At 34.4% G+C, this 19,933-nt stretch overlaps 2 protein-coding genes and 1 pseudogene across 2 annotated transcripts; all 3 read left to right on the top strand.

Moving 5' to 3' along the window:
- Window positions 1-82: 82 nt before the first annotated feature.
- Window positions 83-6,192, top strand: LOC108462564 (protein PUTATIVE RECOMBINATION INITIATION DEFECT 1). The gene is made up of 9 exons (XM_017762494.2): window positions 83-586; window positions 1,412-1,521; window positions 1,596-1,771; window positions 2,103-2,414; window positions 2,820-3,786; window positions 3,883-4,600; window positions 4,675-4,955; window positions 5,022-5,691; window positions 5,827-6,192. Exons 1-9 carry the CDS (start codon window positions 125-127, stop codon window positions 6,046-6,048), a joined length of 3,918 nt encoding a protein of 1,305 aa, XP_017617983.1. The 5' UTR covers window positions 83-124; the 3' UTR covers window positions 6,049-6,192.
- Window positions 6,193-7,165: 973 nt separating this feature from the next.
- On the top strand, window positions 7,166-8,841 carry LOC128290623 (benzyl alcohol O-benzoyltransferase-like; annotated as a pseudogene).
- A 3,026-nt stretch (window positions 8,842-11,867) lies between these two features.
- On the top strand, window positions 11,868-18,937 carry LOC128290622 (uncharacterized). Its single transcript, XM_053026352.1, has 2 exons — window positions 11,868-13,835; window positions 18,779-18,937. Exons 1-2 carry the CDS (start codon window positions 11,868-11,870, stop codon window positions 18,935-18,937), a joined length of 2,127 nt encoding a protein of 708 aa, XP_052882312.1.
- The last annotated feature ends 996 nt before the right edge of the window (window positions 18,938-19,933 follow it).

Below are 19,933 nucleotides of genomic sequence, written 5' to 3'. Positions count from 1 at the left end.
TGGTATAACTAATTCTATTTCTAATAAAAATAGGAGAAAAAAATTAGAAAAATAAAAATATTAGAAAAGCCCGACTCCCGCTAAAATTCAAAAATCACCAACTGCCTCTGTCTTTCCCGGAAAAATGATGTTTGATGATCCGCAAGAACCGGATATCTCCTTCGCCGCCGATCATTATCCCGATCAAGAACAGGAGAATATCCAATGCTCTCAAGGCCACCGCACCACCTTATCCATTCGCACCCAACAAGGCGGCTCCATCTGCCTCCTCTGCCTCTCTAACCTCATCTCCAACCCACGCGCTCCCACTCTCCATGTCTCCTACGTTCTCTCCCAACTCTCCGACGCCCTTTCTCAACCCCTTTTCCTCACCTCCCTCCTTTCCTTCCACCCTCACTTCCTCATCTCCCCTCTCCTCCACGCGCTCTCTTCCTTCGACGATGATCCCATCGCTCAACAACTCATTGATATAATCTCCGCTTTTTGCGCTTCTGCTAGTGATTCTGTCACCGCAGATTTCATTGCGCAAGTTGCCGAAAAACTCTCTTCTGGCGCGTTAGCGTGGAGTCGAAGGCAGCTTTATATGGTAAGTATGTGTGTTTTGAATCTTTTGATTGTTGTTTCTATTGCGGATCTGTTTGGATTCTGAGAAACATGAATCATAAGAAAAGAGTAGCTGGAGTTTGTTCTTATTATTTTCTGTGGTTTAATACAGTGATATTATTATTTTGTTGCATGCTAGTGACTAGTGAGTTTGAACTTGTTATTTGTGGTAGTTTGTGTTTGGTTGCTGAGAAAATTGAAGGAAAAAGAAGAGGAGAGTTTATAAATTTTATGTGCTGCTTTTCCAACATTTGATGTGATCCTTGTTTTTGTTACTCATTCTCTTTCAGTATTATTTTCTGTTTAATTCTCACAGCTACCTGAAAATTAAAAAAACAAAGTTACATAAAACAACATAACACATTTCCCTTTTAAATGCTAGTACAGATATAACAACCAAATGGAGCCTTAGATTTTGATAATGTTGAATAAATAAGGGAAATAAAAAGTGAACTAGGTGCGAAAATGTATTAGGTTCTTTTAGGATGAATTTGGGTAGTATTCGTGCCTAATCTTATGCATAATTTGAGAAAATGAAAGATCATGAAGCATGCTATTTTATTTGGATTAAAGTGCCACTGTGTGAGTGTTCAAGCCGGGTAAGTTTACTTTTTCTTTTTCTAAGTTTTCCATGCATTTGGAGATACTTGGAGTACGCATGTCCGAATATGCACCGGACATTGGTACTCTAATAAAAGGAGTCAGTCCAACATATTTGAGTTGAAGTGTGAACTTTTCCGTTATTTATTATTCTGAGAAAAATTTAGACAACTGATCTATTGCTATGTTTGGCTATCTTAAATGCCAGCTGCATTGCTTAGGAATTCTTTTGAACTGCCGAATAAATGATCCTTGTATGCACATCAGAGAGAAAGAAGCTCTAGTATCCAATTTGGTAGCTGGTCTTCAATTGCCAAGGTAACAAATAAAAGTTACTGGATACAGATCGTTTGTATTAATTGTGGCTGTTAATTAGTTGTTTCCTACTGCAGCGATGAAATCCGAGGAGAGATTCTTTTTGTTCTGTATAAACTATCTATTCAAGGATATGCATCTAGAGATGGTTTAGGAGCAAATGTTCTTCAGGCCTTTTGTCCTAGTCTGTTGCGTTTGTCAATGGAGGCACTTCTGAAAACCCAAAGAGATGATGTACGATTGAATGGAGTAGGTTTGTCAAATTGCTTTCTACATTGATTTCTTTAAAATTTTGTGTCAAGATAAATTGAAGCATTTTTCTTGAAGCATAGCCCACGGGAACTACTAAGTTCTGTTACATTCCATGTTGGGAAAGTCTTTGCAACTAGTTGACATCATTTAAAAGTGAATGCCTCCAGTTTGCTTTAACTCACTGCTCTGCATAACATAATGTTTATTAGGGTCTTTATTAGGAATGTACTCACCTCGCACATCAAGGCCACCTTCACATGTGCAGCTGTGTTTCATCATGATCATCATAATATATCCTCTCAAACTAATAAATTCTAATCTTGCATTTGTAGCTTTTCTAATGCTCTTGGCACAAATTGGATTGTTTGGATATGGACATGGAAATGATATAAACAGCTTGAGTTCTGATGAAGCAGACCACTTAATGCAAACGATAGAAGATGGACTAGATGAATCCCCATTAAGCGTATTGTTTGCTGAGGCCATCAAAGGCCCACTTCTTTCATCTGACAGCCAAGTGCAAATCAGCACATTGGATCTGATTTTTCACTACTTGACGTGTGGAGATGCTTTCTCCAAACAGATTCAGATTTTGATAGAAGAAAATATTGTGGATTATGTGTTTGAGATATTAAGATTGTCAGGTAAGTGAAGCTAAATCTCGACAGTTAAATGGCATGCAAGTTTCCTCAGTGAGTCAAATAACCCAAAATACTGTTTTCAATAGCGCACCAAAGAAAATAAGATTGTAGTTTAGTTTTTGAAGTTTTGTAGCATTCTGTTTTAATCAAACTCAATATTCTACTTAACTAGTTCTATTCAGGCAAATTAGTCACGAAAGCAGTGTATCATTTTCGAGTTCTATCATTATTTGTTGACCCCATTCATGTGTGCTCGACATAGAATTATACAGGTGTATATTATGCGAGCATGGTGCTTATGTTTGTACACGGACATTACATGTATGCGTGCATATGTATGTCCATTTGTGATAATTATATAATGCCACGAGGCTTTTGCATTAATGAAATTCTACTCTTGTTAAACAGAATGCAAGGATCCCCTTGTCTACTCTTGTGTTAGGGTTCTTAATCTCTTTCCCTGTACTGAGCAGTCTTTCAGACAAAGGCTTATTATTGGTTTCCAAACTCTGATTCCGGTGCTTCGTTATGTGGCTGAAGTTCCTTTCCATCCTGCTCAAACATTCACACTTATGCTTATACAAAACTGTGTTTCTGATTGCCCTGGAATAGCATCAACCTCTAATATTGAAGAATTAGCTCTTATTTTGTCAAGGATGCTTGAAAGGCATAGAGATGGGGAAATTGGCATGATTCCAGAGACTTTCCTATTGGTTTGTTCAATCTTTGTAGCTCTTTTAAAATTCCCTTCTTCTCAAGGGGCTTCAAATCTTGCAGCATTACTTCAAGAATCATTGAAACATGCTGTTTTAGCTTGTCTGACTATCTCTGAGAAAGATCCAGGTCAACTCTTACATTGTTTATACCTTCTTAAAGAAGCATATTCATACAGTCACGAAGCGTGCTCTGCAAACACATCTAGCAACTTGGAACTGCGAACTTGTATTGTGGACATATGTACCTCACATATATTACCTTGGTTTTCCATGGCTGTTAACGAACTTGATGAGGAAACTGTCATGGGGGTATTCGAAACATTCCATTTTATACTGATTCAGAATCCTGATGTCCAAGCAACAGAACTAGCAAAAGTCCTACTTTCATCCTCTTGGTTCTGTTTTTCATTTGGATGTCTCGGACTATTTCCTGCTGAAAAGATGAAATGGAGAGTATATCTAATGCTCAGTTCACTTGTGGAAGTTCTTTTGGGAAATCAAGCTGGACAACCAATTAGAGATGCTGTTTTTTCTCTTCCATCTGATCCTATTGATTTGCTGTTTCTGCTTGGGCAGAAGAACTCCCATGATTTAGATTTGTCTTCTTGCCAAGCTGCAGTTTTGTTGCTTTTGCATTTCAGTTGCCTGCATGATGACTGGTAAATGAGCTGCCAGGTTCTTTCATCTTATTCATGTTGCATTTTTAACATTTGCTCTTCACCTTTATTTCTTACTGTTATTGATACCTTCCGCAGGCTTGCAGATGAGAGATCGGTTTTAGCTTCTCTGGAGCAATATATTCTTGTTAACAGTGGAGATTTCCTCTCCGGGAGCATTGATTCCTTGACAATGATGCAAGTGTTGAATCTTTACGGCCTATGTAGAGGTCTTGCTAAGGCAAGCAATCAAGTTTCTCACAGCCTGGAAGCTGAGAGGATCTTGTTCCATATGCTGTGTCGAAGTGAATGGGATTTGCCTTCTGCAGTGATTCATCCAGTTGCAGTGACATGGTTGTTCCAACAGGAGAAAATCAGCAAACCATTATCATGCCAACTTCTAAAATTCTGCAGAAGAGATTGCTCAGATGGAAACAGAATCCTCATCCATAGGGACAATAATCACACTATAGATGTAAGAGTAATTGCAGACTTGGTAGCTAGGAGAGATAACCATGCTGCAAAGCTTTTGATGTGTTTATTGGTAGAGCTTGCTGAGGAAGGAGCCCAAAATCAAGACATTATAGCAGTAGTAAATCTTATATTAACAGTCATTAACATCTTTCCAACTGCCTCGGACCAACTATGCTTGCATGGAATAGGCAATGCAATATTAATGGTAGTTTATTACAATTCAAGTCATTCTTCTTCCTCAGAGTTACTTCTGGCCACCTTACTTCTGCTATTTAACATTCTAAGTACAGTGCACCATGAAACACTTTCTGATGGCGAATCTTGGCTTGCATTGTCTACAAAGGTACCGTGTCAGTTTTCATTTTAATGTGTACTCACGGTTTCAGCAAATTAATGAGTCTTTTACTTCCTTTGTAGTTGATAGACTGCTTAATTCCTGCAGTTAGAAAGTATGGCTGGAATCATGAAGGTCTACTTTTAGTGGGAATTCTCTCCTTGATTTTGCATAATTCTTCTAGCCATGCACTCATTGAGGCTTCGAAAAGTATAATTTTCAATGCTTCCTTGATCTCTACCATCAACAGCACAGTCCAGGTAGTCTCTTCAAAGGGACCTGCTCTAATAGAGCATGATGAGGGAACAAGCTCTGGCGAAAACCTAATATTTTTACTTTTGTTATACTACTTCACCTTAAGATGGTAAGCACCTTCTTATAACACTCTTCTATAAATCCATGCTGTGTAAACTAACTTCTTTATTTTCAGCTTCCATGCCGTTTTACCAGAGGTTCCAGACTGGGAAACTTTCCTCAAGTCGCCCGATATGGCACAACCAGTTTCCATAATCAATATTCACTTCCATGATTTGTGCAGGATGATACATTTTGGGTCTCCAATGGTCAAGCTTGTTGCTTCATCTTGCCTGTTGGAGTTTCTTTCAGGAATATCATATCAGAAAAAAGGGAAACATGTGGAGTCACAGTGCTTCACGGGTTACATAATGTCCATAATGACTGTATTAGAAGGTCAGGTATTTAACGATGACATTCGGGTAGCAATGAACTGTTGCCTTTGCTTATCAATAATTTTAGGGTGGGAAAAAGAACTAGAAATGCAGGAATCAAGAGTTGTGAGAAGTAGCTGGTATAGACTAATTGTGGAGGAAATGGCTATGTCTTTCGCAGTTCCATGCTTAGCATCAAAATCATTCATCAATTACCACAAACCTGCTGTTCATCTTACTGTCGCATTGCTAAAACTCGAGAAGATTCCCGAGTGGATCCGAACCGTGTTCGATGACGTTTCCATATCTTGTATAATCGAAAACCTTAAAGTCATGGATGTTACCCCTGAGATGGTGCTTTTATTTCGAGCTCTACTAAACTCTGGATTCTTGAAGGCAGAGCATATAGCCAGTCTTAATCATGTATTCCAGGTAACATTAATTGTTTCTTTTGCCTATCACGAAGATACAAAATATGTTGATTGATATTTTATCCAGACTCAAGGGTGAATGTCGAATATATGACCGTAACCGGTCCCTATATCTATGTTATTTTTCGTATTGTAGGCATGCAGAAAACGCATGTACAACAACAGTAAAGAACATACGACAGATAAGAATGATCAGAAGAGTGTGACGTGGTCAGATGAGGTGGGAGAAATTTGTGAGTATCTCATTCACTTGATGGTATCTTCTTCAGACACAAATTCTGGGAACAAAAGATTGTTTCAAGAACTAGAAATGTTTTTCCGCAGTTTAACAGAAGGAGGTAGTACAGCTCAACCATAACGTAGTTAAAAATATTCTTTTATTTTTATTTTTTTTTTCGTTTTGATTTTCTTGATCTCTTGTCTGAGGTACTAATAGCTAACATAGAATTAAGTGCTTGGCTTCAAAACTATGCAATAAAATAGGTTACATATCAGAAGGAAACATATACACTTATACATAGCATTATGTCTTGAATTATGGTGTGGGTAATGTAGGGAAACTCATATTCTACTTGTAGTTTCAAGTTACTACACAATTCAATAGAGAGGTAAGAAGCTAAATAGAGATTATAATTTTCTTATTTGTTTACAAAAGTCAATTCTTCATAAACTTTATTAATTACAAATAAATAGTAAAAACTCAAATCCAACAATCTTAACATAAAGAACTTACTTAACATTAATATTTAATATGTCTAAAATCTTATTAACATGTCTCAAATCCTATTAACATGTTTAAAAAGAATAGATATAATTAAAACTTAAACTTATCAATATATGAAAGGTTAAATTAGAAGATAATCCCTGTTTTATCAGTTTGTGTGAATTTAATTTATCTACTTTTATTTGCTCAAAATTTATCTTTCAACTTTTCTAGTTGGTATTTTCAGTCCTTTGGTTATCTTGCTCCATTAACTTTGTTTAAAGAATAGATATAATTACAAATTTAGCTCCTCCACCTTTACAAGTCAAGGATACAATTCTCTCACTGTTGAGCATTCACTCCACCCTCTCACCACCGTCGAGCGGCAACTCAACACCAATCCAATTACCCCTACTACACAGATGTCAACAACCCCCGTACGAAGCACGATTCCTCCTGTGACCACTATACCAAACATGAATAGTTTACCACCTCCCTTTCCTCAATCGTCTACGGTTAATATCATACCTTCAGCTTCTCATCGGCTTGAACCTCATGCTTAATGTTCGATCCAATTCCAGTACCTCATGAATACATTCCGAGCCCATCAACAAGCACTGGATAAAACACTATGACAGATTGAACAATTGATTCTAAATATTATATGGACACAGATCAACTTACTCTAGACGTCTTAAATTACAAAGAGGACAAACAAGCAGAGCAGAAAATAAAACTCATCTATTTAGACCCCACTCGAGTAGATTCGGCCATGAACATTATTGCTCACCTCACTGCCAAAGGAAGGAATCAGCTGGTAGCCTTTTCTGTAATAACACCAATGTGTTCGTATGGACAACCGAGTGCATGCCCAGTATTGATCCAAGATCACTACGGATTTTGTAGCAGAGTGAAACTTCGCAAGGATTCACGGACCACTACGGATCAAGAAACTAATGCTATAGCTGAATTTGCAAACACTGAACAATTGTTAACTTTATGCACAGACCGGATCATCTGTGAAAAAAGGATCAAGAGCATAAATAATCCTGACTGATCCCATAGGGCATGGATATCACTACTGCCTCTCATTAGCCTTTCTGTAACCAATGACGCAGTGGATTATGGAGCTTCGCTGGCCGGACTTGTCTTGGCTCATTCCCTCGATGTACTGTATTTGCAAGTTTTTGTCGATTCCCAACTGGTATTTAAACAACTCAAAAAGAGAATACGAGGTGAAAGGCAACACATTGATGGCTTATCACAAGGCCCTGCAAAAACGAATGCAAGATATACAGTAAATCACCATCAAACAAATACCACATGCTAAGAAATAGCAGGTAGACACGCTTTCCAAAATGGCTTACACCTTGGAGGTTGGACAATGGGGGAAATTGATTAGGAGCTATCATGAGACATAAATTACATCAAAACCCCTGGCTCATGGATGATACCAATCATCAATTGTCTAACAGGGAAACATGTAGATATAGTGACCTAATCATTCGATTTTGTCTTTTTTTGGTCTTCAGTTGAATAACTAGCAACTTTTAAAATTAATATAATAATAATTTAATAAATATTTATACTTTTTATTAATTTAGTCTTGATTCTAAAAATTTAACCCTTAACATTTAATAATTCAGTCTTTTTTTGTAATTTTGTTTTCTTTTGTGTTTTTTTATTAATTGGTATTAGTTTATGTGTTAATAGGTAACACAACTGAAATGTGATGGTTTCATATTCGCTGTCCCCTCAACCATGTCATGAGCGACGCCACCGGCCTAAAGCAATTCATGTCCGCTGTTGGCGAAATGGCACGTGGTGCAGACATCCCCTCTATCCCTCTTGTATAGGAAAGACATCTTTTAAATGCTCGAGACACACCACGAGTCACATTCACCCACCCCGAATATGACGAAGTGGAAGTTGCCACCACCAGCGCCTCGCCATCGAACAACATGGTTGAACATTCCTTTTTCTTTGGCCCTGTTGAAGTTTCACTTCTTCGTAGGCCCCTCCCTCTCCACCTTCGAATTGCACCAAGTTCGAACTCTTAACAGCTTGCTTTTGGCGCTGTCGAACCATTGCTTTAAATCTTGACCCTAACAAAGAGGTATGTTCTAAATTTTATCCTTCATTGTCATCGTGATGTTATGGAATGGTTGTCTCCCCAACAGCAGTAAAAACCTCTGCCACAATCCATTAGGGTATATAGTAGAATAAATAAAGCAAGCAAAAGCAAGTGTGACACTGGAATATGTGAAATCATTGGTAGCTTTAATTGTGATTAGAGGTAAACGACTCCATTTTTCGGATGATGTCGAGTCGTATGTGATATCCGAAACAAACATCAGATTCGAAGATGTCGATTTCGGATGGGGTAAGGCAATTTTTGGAGGGCTAACAAAAGCCATTGGAATGATCAATTTTTTTCATACCAACTAAGACTAAGAAAGGAGAAAGGAGAAGTTGGAATTGTTGGATTTTCAACACACTATAACCGGGTAAAGTAAGAATTTCAAACAGAGCATCAGCAGCAACGTATTATACCCGGGTAGAATATGAAAGAAAAATACTTGAAGTTTAAGCTTTTAGCTACTGTCAAGAATGGAGAACAGAACTTAAAATTTTTAGAAGGCAAAAGAAGAATGGAGCATAAGATTGAATGAAATCTGATAATTTTCATTAACATAAACAACGGCATATTGCCAATACATAAATCAAGCTTTTTGCTTGTCAAAATCAACATGTGGTCAACTAATCTACACCAACTACCACTAAGACATTGGAACTTACAAGACTAAACTTGTACATGAAAGAAAAGCTGATTAACAGCTCATTCATACATCAATCTTCTACCTAATGTAGTTCAATATGAACCAAAAAAGTTACATTGACTAAAACAACAAAATGAACAAAAACAGATTGCAGCACTTGGTTCGACAGCTTCTGGTCTTGGCCTGCTCTGCATGATCGGATGACTGGTGCTTGAGCTGCATGGAGGGCCACATTCTAACAGGAACTTTGTACCAATTTGTTTACCAGCTCCAGCCAATGAAAGGTTTGCCAATGAATTGGACAACATGTTGAAACACTAACAAAATGAGGGTAAGATGAATAAATTCTATGTAATAGTGTAAGGATGAGTACTGAGAGTAGTAAGGTTGAGGAAAAATTAATCGAAAATCAATTTGAATTATAGTGTTAAATTCTTTTTTGGTCCAATTTTTATTGAATTTGGTTCGGGTATTAGTTAAATAAATTTGGTTAAACTACAATTATTCAAACATAATGGAATCGTATTATTTTCCCTTTCTCCAGCAAGACAATAAAATTATATTATGACAAATTATTAGAACCTTTTAAAAATAAATGTAGTGATTTAATATTATTTCTATACTCAAATGGGAATCCTTTTAGGTAGCGTTTGTTTTAAGGTTTTAAGACGTTTAGTTGACATTAATCTTATTAGTTTCATTATTTTGAATGTGTCTTAGAGAGGAAATAAGTTGCCAAAAAGTTCCAAAGCTAAAGAAAAATTGAAGGTGGTTGAGGATTCATCAGAGTTGAAGTCATTATAGTTCCGGTCAGGCCTAACTCTGAGATTATTTGAGAGTGCTGTCGCTCAGGGACTAAAATTGAAAGGAGCTCAAAAAAAATATTTTTTCAGTTTTTAATGTAGTGAAAAAATTTTCAGATTAAAATAAATTAATTAAATGTCTAAGGTTTTAAATTTTCTCCTAAGATCCAAAAAAAAAAATTCAACTTTTATTGTATTATATTTTATAATTTTTTTAAAAGGCTCAATTTATTATTTTGCTTAGGCCTAAAAATGTCAAGAACGGGTCTGATACGGATTATCAATCTGTGTTCTCTAAATTCTAAAATATCCTATAATGTTTGCTGAATTGCTTGCTTGTGTGTTTTGGTTCATATTGATTGTTAAATATTGGTGATAATGTTCATATAATGTGTTATTAGTCTAAATTGATATAGGATATAATTTGTAATACAATTGTCTTTATAAACGTTGTCAGAAGGTTGTTCAGGTACAATTGGTATACCATATAAGGGTTGCTTGGTGGGGACAGAAGTACAGAAAGATTGTGCTTTGTGCATTACATAGTTTGATTGATTAAGTCATGTTACGCATATCCATTCTAACTTGAGGACATAGATGAACGGTACAAACCTTGCAACCCCAAACCTTTCCTTCTCCTTGGCCCAAAATTTAAAAGACAAGTTTGGATTTGAAACAGTTGTTTAACAGGTGAACTCATTGTTGCATATGTCAAAACCAACCTGTCTCTAGCTTCCTTCTCCAGTGGTGAGTTGATGGGCAAATTTGGTTAACACTGTTAAGGAATCTAAGTTACTTTATCTCATCCCACTAAAAATATAAAAAGGATGTTCTATATTGTTTTTGTTAATAGTATATTTATATTCTGGAATATTTTATTGTTTTTTAACTTATTTTTGGTAGAGTTGGATATATTTAGAGTAGTGATTAAAATTCTTGTCTGATATCTGATGTGATTTAAACTCTGTAATCTCCTTCTCAATCCTCTAATATTGTATTGATATTTTAAAAAAAAAAAAGTCTTTGGTAGATGAACTCTTTCAAACAAAGTATCAAACCTCATTGAAGTAACATTTATAAGAATCTCGTCCACTCAAGCAAAGTATCAATGTAGTCTAAAGGAACTCGCTAAAAGAAATATATGAAAATAGATTTAGAGTCTTTCTTTTTCAAATATCGCTTTACTTTGATTATCATGGGAATTACCAGAAAATTTTAAAATATATTTAAAATTCATAAAATATTTATGAAAATTTCAACAATATATAAAAAGAATTAAATGATTTTTTAAAATTTGTTTCAGACATACTTTTCTTTTTGTGAAACTCATAATTTGTGCATGTAAGTTCTTGATACAGAACAATACCAAAAAGATTGGAAATCAATATTCATTGTGTAATCCACAAAGCAAAGCAAGGAATAAAGTGAAAATTTGGTATTCTTCTTTTAATTTTATCCATTGTTGTCAAATTTAAGAATTAAAGTAGAAACCACCCAATTCCATTACATCCCATTCTTGGCTTTTATAAATTAAGATTGAATTATAAAAGAGAAAAGTGGAAGCCAAATAACAAAAGCCATGTAATAAAAATATATAATATTTTGAAATATTATTTAAAATACCCTCATAATTTTACAATAATGGTTTGTCTTCTAGTTTACTAAACTTTTAACTTTATTATTAAGAAAATAATTAAAAAAAAAAGAGTTAAGAAATACAAACAAATAAAAGAAACCCACTAAAATGAAGTATGAAAGCAAAGACAGATTAAAAGCAATATACTAAGATAGTTTTGGAGTCTCTCTCTTTCAAATTTCTACTTTACTTCCAACATTCACCTTCTGTTTTTTTCTTCCTACGTCGACGGAAAAAACCAAAGAGGAAGGAGAAATGGAGGAGTCACAGAATTATGGTCACCAACATCCCTTGCTTCTTCTTTTGAATGAAGATCAGCCGATTGTAGCTAACTGCTCTTGGTGTGGAGAGAAGGTGTCAACTCCATGTTTTAGCTGTGCCCAGGATTGTGGGTTTTATCTTCACAAGGTATGTGCCGAGGCACCTTTGGAGCTTAATCATCCTTTTCATCCTCATCATCCTCTTCTTCTTATGCAAAAGGCACCTTATTCATTGGGAATGTACCTCTGTAATTTTTGCTATGAAGCGGTTAATGAGTTTTTTTATCACTGCTCTTGCCATTTTAACTTTCATATTAAATGTGCTTTGTTTACATTTAATATTGCTGAGAATAATTTGAAAGAGCTTGAGCATGTTGCCCTTCAACATCCTTTGACTTCCACTGAAAATGGTGATTATGTTGCTATGTGCTTTGGGTGTTGGGAACCATTAGCAAATTATACACATTTTTCTCCTGATTGTGGATTTAATTTACATGAGAAATGTGCTAAGCTTCCTCTCAAATTGAATTTTATGTACCATTCTCAACATCCTCTTGTTTTACAATTTAACAATGCGAGACTTCGTTGCAAGATATGCAAAGCAACTAGCCGAAGAGGATTTGCTTATGGTTGTACATATTGTGAGCTTGTATTTCACATAGAATGTTTATCACCACCACTTGATCTTGCTGTTGAAGACAAAAGCCATCAACACACATTCACTCGACTTTTGAGAAGAGTGCCGTACATTTGTGATGCGTGTGGTATTGAAGGAATTTACGTTGCCTATACATGTTCTACATGCAGCATTATGGTCCATAAAAGGTGCACTACATTGCCACGTATCATCAAAAGCAAGTGGCATGATCATCGCCTTTTTCACAAATATTTCCTTCCGGATGAATTTAGAAGTTCAGACTGCATCATTTGTCATGATGGAGTCTATCCAGAGCATGGTAGTTATTTTTGTTCACATTGCAATATTACATTCCATGTGCGGTGTGTGACACAGGATAAAGGCTCATATTCAATAGTTTCACTAGAAAATGAAGACGAGATGCCCAATGAAAGTTCCATCATTGTTATTGAGAGGAAAGATGCTGGAGAAGCTACAAAAATAAAGCATTTCAAGCATATGCATAATCTAATGTTAGGTCCTTTTGATGGACGATATGAAAATAGTTGCATAGGGTGTATGCTGCCAATCACGGATCCATGTTACTACTGTTCAGAATGTGTTTTTTTTCTTCATAAAACGTGTGCCGAATTACCTAAGATGATGAATGTTTGGTATCATTATTGCCAAGAGCCTCTCGCCCTTATTTCTGACAAACCTTTTAGTTGTGAACAATGTCTGGAAATATCTAATGCCTTTGCTTATGAATGTTGTGGATGTAAGAGAAATATATGTCTCCTATGTGTGATTGCTCTTACTCCTGGTGCTCGAACAAGTTTGAAACATAAGCACCCCCTCTTTTACTACAGATGGGATGATTTGGAAGATGAGCACTCCCCCATTTACTACAAGCATGATTGGAATCAGCGACCCCTCATTTACTTCAAATGCCTTGATAGGAAATGCAATGCTTGTGGTACGGCTACGCGGGGGGCATTTTCTTGTAAGGATTGCAATTTTGTGCTAGATCTTCGATGTTTCTCACTTCCAATTAAAGCTCGTCACAAATGCGATGAGCATCTTCTTTCACTCACTGATCATGATGATAATTATTCAAAAAGGCATCATTGTGATATCTGTGAAAATAGTCGAGATCCAAATCGTTGGTTTTATCATTGTGCAACATGCGATACTTCTGCTCATACTGGTTGTGTTCTTGGAAAATATCCATTCCTCAAACTCGGGAGCATCTATGAAGAAATAGATCATCCACACCCACTCACCATTGTGAAGAAGAAGTATTACTATCCTGATTGTGATAAATGTGGTAAGCCCTGTGAAGATGTGGTTCTTGAGTGCTCAAAGTTAGAGTGCAAATATATTGTCCACTGGGATTGTGTAGCACCCATTTCTCTAAAGTGTTGGTGGAAGTTGCTCATGTAGCAATTCAGATGTAATTATATTTGAAACTTGCCACTTCATTTGCAGGTAAACTAAAGAGTGGAAAACATGATTTGATCTTTGCATTGTTGCTTGTGGTGTTAGTTGTTGTTATTATTGGAACCCACCATTCTTTGAAAAGTCAAATGGGGTGGGCACCGAAAGTAGAAAGTAATATTGGTTGGCAAGTTGGGTTAAAAGTTGGCATGGGATAATTGCAATTTTGGTCCCTAATTGTATAGGGACATTGCAAGTTGATCCTTGAACCTCAACTATAAATAGGCCTAACCATTTCTTACTTTCTTCATCCCATAATTGCCATTCTCTACTTAAGGCATTATTCTCTCTCTATTTGTAAATTTCACTTGTAATTTTTGGAGTGAAATATATTTGGTCGTGCTGAGAGGACGTAGGCAAAATTTCTTTGAACCTCGTTAAAATTCGTGTTCTTTATTATTTGTTTTGCATATTTTGTGAATGTGATTGTAGTGATTTATTGTGCTATTAAATTACGATAGAGGGATATTTCGCTAGGAAAGACTTGGTATTTAAGTGATCTTCGTGATCTACCTCTCTTTCACGGAATTGAACTTGGTGTGATTTTTCAGTACAATAATTTTACTCTTTCACACGCTTCCGCGCAACAGTTATTGTAATTTTATTTTTCCGACTTTTTAAGTTATAAATAAATATAATGTAATAATCTGAAGCTAATACTTGTGAGGTTTGCATTGGTGTTTGATTGTTAATTTTAGAATTTATTGTAATTTGGAAGTGTGATTGTACTTACAATAATAAAAGTGTTGTTGGATGCTTCTCTTTATTTCTTTATATAAGTTTACTTGAAAATACAACTTTTCTGAAATTATTTTCTCTCTTTGCTACACATTCAAATTAGGTTTAGCATTTGATTATGTATTTGTGGTGGATGCTTCAACTCTATGTAGATTTATCTCTCATCTCTTTTTACTCTTTTATATCACAACCTTGTATGTAATTTCTTTACTAAATAATAAATTTAATGTCATAATATGACCAAAAACAACATATATCTAACATGATCATTCTTTATATATATAGTCGTTGAATGTATAATTTATTATTTACGGATTAAAAATACTTTTAAAAATATCCAAACTTTTTTATTAAATGAGATAATAAAACATTACGTTAGGATAAATTGTTTTTTTGTCAAATCTGCGGTTATGGTTGTTGTAGTATGTTTAAATTTAGGATTTGGTATTTATACTTTAATTTGAAATAATTTAGTTTTTATATTTGTAGAATATCATTATTTAGTTCAAATAGTTAGCATCCTTAATTATTATTGTTAAAATGTTGAGGCTAAATTTTTTCTAAAAATATTCATTCTAATTTATCATGTCGAAATAGATTTTCGCATGTTTTTAAGAAATATTCATATAATCATTTTAGTGGATTTTAACTATTTGAACTAAACTATGTCATTTTTAAAATATAGAATCAAATTATGCCAAATTAAAAGATTAAATACAAAACATGAGCACAGTAGAAGGATTAAAGTGGAAATTTAACCATTATCTTATAATGGCTTAAAAAAGAGAAAAGGATGGAGTTGGATAGGTGCCATGGACAGAAAATATACATTCCAACATGTCATACTAAAATAGTTAATTTTTTGTGTTACAAAAGTGTTTTTATGAAAAATTTACATCATAATTTTAATTCTTTTAATATCGAATACTTATATCCAATGATGGAGTCATCGGTCCCTTTATTATTTATAAAATTTTAAATTAGTAATGGAAAATTTATAATTTGTTCTTTTAAAAATAATAAAAAATTAATTTAATTATTTAAAATGATAAAGTTTTAAATCATTAAATAGTGAAATTATATTTTACGATAGTAAAATATACAATTTAATTCGACCTCCCAAATTTTTTTATTTTGCCTCATTATATCTATGTTTTATATATTTGTGAGTAAAAATAGATATAATAAATATAGCCCACAAAATTACTATATATATATATGAGCATAATACAATAAGTATCATAACAACTACATAATTTTTTGGGGAAAATAGATTCATATATTTCAATTTAGAATGATAAAATATATAAATGAAATAATAATTATGAGAATATCATTAATATGGGTGATAAATTTTAGTGTTTATATATTTTACTGTAATATTATTAATGTAGCGACGTCACAATTTTGGTTTGGTTTGATCGCTAATTGTGGCCATCTATTGAAAACTTGGAAGCTAAAATTTGATTTTAAAATAAACAGGAGTCGCCACCGATCCTTTTTATTAGGTGTGACCGGACACTGTCGACTTCTTTTAAAACAAATAAAAGGGTGAGTTTAGGTCTACATTAAAAGCCGGAGAAAAATTAGGGTTCGGAGTCGATTACTGGCGTGAGGAAGGTATTAGCACCTCGCACGCCCAAAAATTGGTATCTCATAAACACAAAGTTGTCTTGATTTTCGAGAATACGGGTTCAATGTAAAATTTAGTCGTGATCTGATTAAAAACAAGAAATTTTAGTTTATTCCGTTTTCTTTTAGAAGGGTATATCGCTTTAACACGGGTCATTGACGTTCACCCAACATAGCGATGAACTCGATGACTTAATGTTAAATCGATATATTGCCTTGACTATTGAAATTAATTAAAGAACCGGAACGTAATTTTCAAGAGAATGCAAGACATAATTGATACGGAATGAAAATAAGCAAATGAAACGGTTTGATACATTTGAAACAAATAACAAACATAACAATAATATTAGGAAATAATAACCATGCATGCAAGATCAAATGCAGTGTTAGCATTGAATACGAGAACGTAATGAGAATACAATGAATACACATATGAAGATAATTAAGAGTATATCGTAAAATATACATATAAATAGTAATAGTGTTAGAAATATATTATACGTATAGTGTTTGAAGTACATATAAGATAGTAAAAAGTACATAACTAGCAACAATAAAATAAAATATATACATATATGTGTAAAAAATAATATTACAAAAGGGTATGTATACACGTATATATACAAAAAAATAAATGTATTAACAATAAATATAATAGGGTAAGAAAACAAGTATATACACAATATATGTAACATGGTACTATGGATATGTATATACAATACAAGATTTAAACTAATATTTACATAATATAGAAATATAATATTAAAAGGTATATATACATACGTAATATATATAAATGCATATATAATATAATGTTAAGATATTTACATAATATATATATCATAATAATGTGGAAAATGAATATTAATAATGTTACATAAATATATGCCTATATATATATATATATATATATATATATATATATGTTAAAGATATCTATATAGACATATGCTAATGTCAATACAAATAATAAGGATAACATGTAAAAAAAATACATGAAATAGTATGTATAAAATATATAACTAATAATAAAAATATAATTACAACGACGTAAGAGTATACGAACAGTAAGAAATATACAATACATAACATTAAAATATATATAATAATATACATAAATATATAATATATATATTATAATAATAATATGAAAAGAAAAGCAATAATAAAAAATATATACGCGTAGTGTAAAATGTATATATGATATAGTGTTAAAATACATATGTAATATGTACATATTAAAGAGTAATGATGTTATAAACAACTAAATACAATACTTTGTAAATATATATATGTATGTATATGTAATAATGCTAAAATATACATAAATATAATATATACATATAAAGTTCACTAATATTTTAAAAATAATAGTACATATTAAGTATAATAACATATTTACAAAATAATGATAATAAGCAACAATAATAATATAATAATGTAGTAAAACTAATGTTTTTAAAAAAACTATTTCAGGATAAAACGAAAAGGATGAAATCGTAATCAAACGGAATTGTGGGACAAAATTAGAAACAAAGCTGAATCGGACTAAATTACAACGCGCGCATGAACTGGAGGGACCAAAGGCGCAATATCCCCAAGCCTTTAAAACTCAACATATTAAACGGGGCCAAATTGTAAAACAGATCGAATTTTAGGGCCAGATTATAAATAAATATAAACTTGATTTAAAACATTGAAAATGCGGAAGGGCTGATTGCGCAAATAACCCTTCCGCTTCAAAAACACGCGGATCCTGGCGGGTTAGGGTCGGGTCGACCCGATCCAAGGCCTAAACGGTGTCGTTTTATTTATTAAGGGGGGGGACCAAAACGCACCGTTTTGGTCCCCTATATAAGTTAAAAATTTTGTAAAAAAAAATCATTTGAGAAGGGGAAGAAAAAAAAAGAAGAGAGGAGAGGGAGAGAAAAGAAAGGGGAGAGGGAGAGGGAGCTCCGGTGGGACTCCGGCCAGGGGTCCGGTCGCCGGACGGCCGCCGGACCACCGTCCGTCGCCGGCGCCGGCCACCGCACGCGGTGGCCGTAAAGGTAAAAATCTGATTTTTTTTATTTTTTATTTTTATTATTTTTATATTCTAAGTTTTGTTATTATTTATTTATATATGTATTGTAAATGCTAGAAAAGTGTTTGGAAGTAAAACTAAAAAATAAACGATGGAATTTTCACCTTAAGATTTAGTTTCTGGTTCTGTGATCTGGGATCTTCCCTTTGTTTGGCTGCTTTTCTGTTTATCTAATGCTGAGGAAAGAATTGCTATCGCTTAGGGTTTTTTCAAAATGATTTCTTATATTTTCTGTTTTCAAACTGTCGACCCTTTTACAAAGCATTTTCCTTTTTGTTTTTATAACCGCTTACAAATGTTAATCTAATATTCTTGTCTTTTCGTGATCTTCTTGCAGGTGACGGGTGGTGTTGCAGGGTATGGAGGTGCTGGTGGTGGAGAAGAAGCATGCGGTGGCAGATGGTGTCGACGCGTGGAAATGAGTGGTCGCGCAAGTGGTTTAGGGTATGGGTGTTCTTGGCGCAAGTGGGGCTTAGGGTTTCGTGTTTCAAGATAGGTCATGGGCTAGCTGGGTTTGTGATTTGGGCTAGGGTTTGGGTTTCTGCTGGGTCTTGGGTAGGTTAGTTGGGTTTTAGTCCTTGGGTTAGGTTGGGTTATGGGCTAAGAGATTTGTTGGGTTTAGCTTGTTGGGTCATTGTAAAAAGGTAATTGGGTTGTTTGGTTTAGGGCCCAAAATTGGCTTGTACAGCTGCCCCTCTTTGCTCATTGTCGTGTAACGGGAATAGAGCAAAGACATAAAGAAAGGCCAATTTTGCTCCGTCTTGCCGAGTCTTGACTTCATCGGTGCTCTTCTTGTTCAAATAGTTTCCTTCCAGTCCATCTCATATTGTAGCTTTGGTTCAATCCACCGCATTTTCTGATATATGTCTTGTAACTTCAATCTTCTCTAATGTAACTTTAAGGATATGACATTTGCGGCTTCAATCTGCTCTTTTATCACTTCAGTGAGATGAGATTCGTGATCTTCTCTTCTGTAACTCTAGCGAGGCAAGATCTGATATCCTCGATCAGCTCCACTGAAACTTCAAGGAGACCGGACTTGCAACTTTGACCTACTTCACCGCACTTCAGGGTATCCAAATCTCAGCGGGTGAACTGAGGCTCAACTCATTAGTCTTTGCTTGGCGTGTGACCTTGAGTTCAACTCATTTCTCGCAATATGAAATGACTCTTTAAAAACGGACATTAAGAACAAAAATTGAAAATACCTCAGCAGGTGAACTGAGGCTCAACTCATTTTTCGCAATATGGGTTGATTTTTGAAACATAGAAATTAGAAGCAGAAATTAAAAGGCTCAACTCACCTCTCGCAATATGAGTTAATAATTTGAAAAGTATATTTCGAAAAACGGAAATTAAAGGCTCAACTCACCTCTCGCAATATGAGTTGATCTTTGAAAAGTAGATTTTGAAAAACGAAAATTAAAGGCTCAACTCACCTCTCGCAATATGAATTAACTTTTGAAAATAGAATTTGAAAATACCTTAGCGT

The sequence above is a fragment of the Gossypium arboreum genome, chromosome 3, assembly GCF_025698485.1.
Source record: "Gossypium arboreum isolate Shixiya-1 chromosome 3, ASM2569848v2, whole genome shotgun sequence".
In the NCBI taxonomy this organism is placed as follows: Eukaryota; Viridiplantae; Streptophyta; class Magnoliopsida; order Malvales; family Malvaceae; genus Gossypium; species Gossypium arboreum.
Note: the sequence above shows the minus strand (reverse complement) of the source record. Positions and strands in the feature narration are given on the sequence as shown.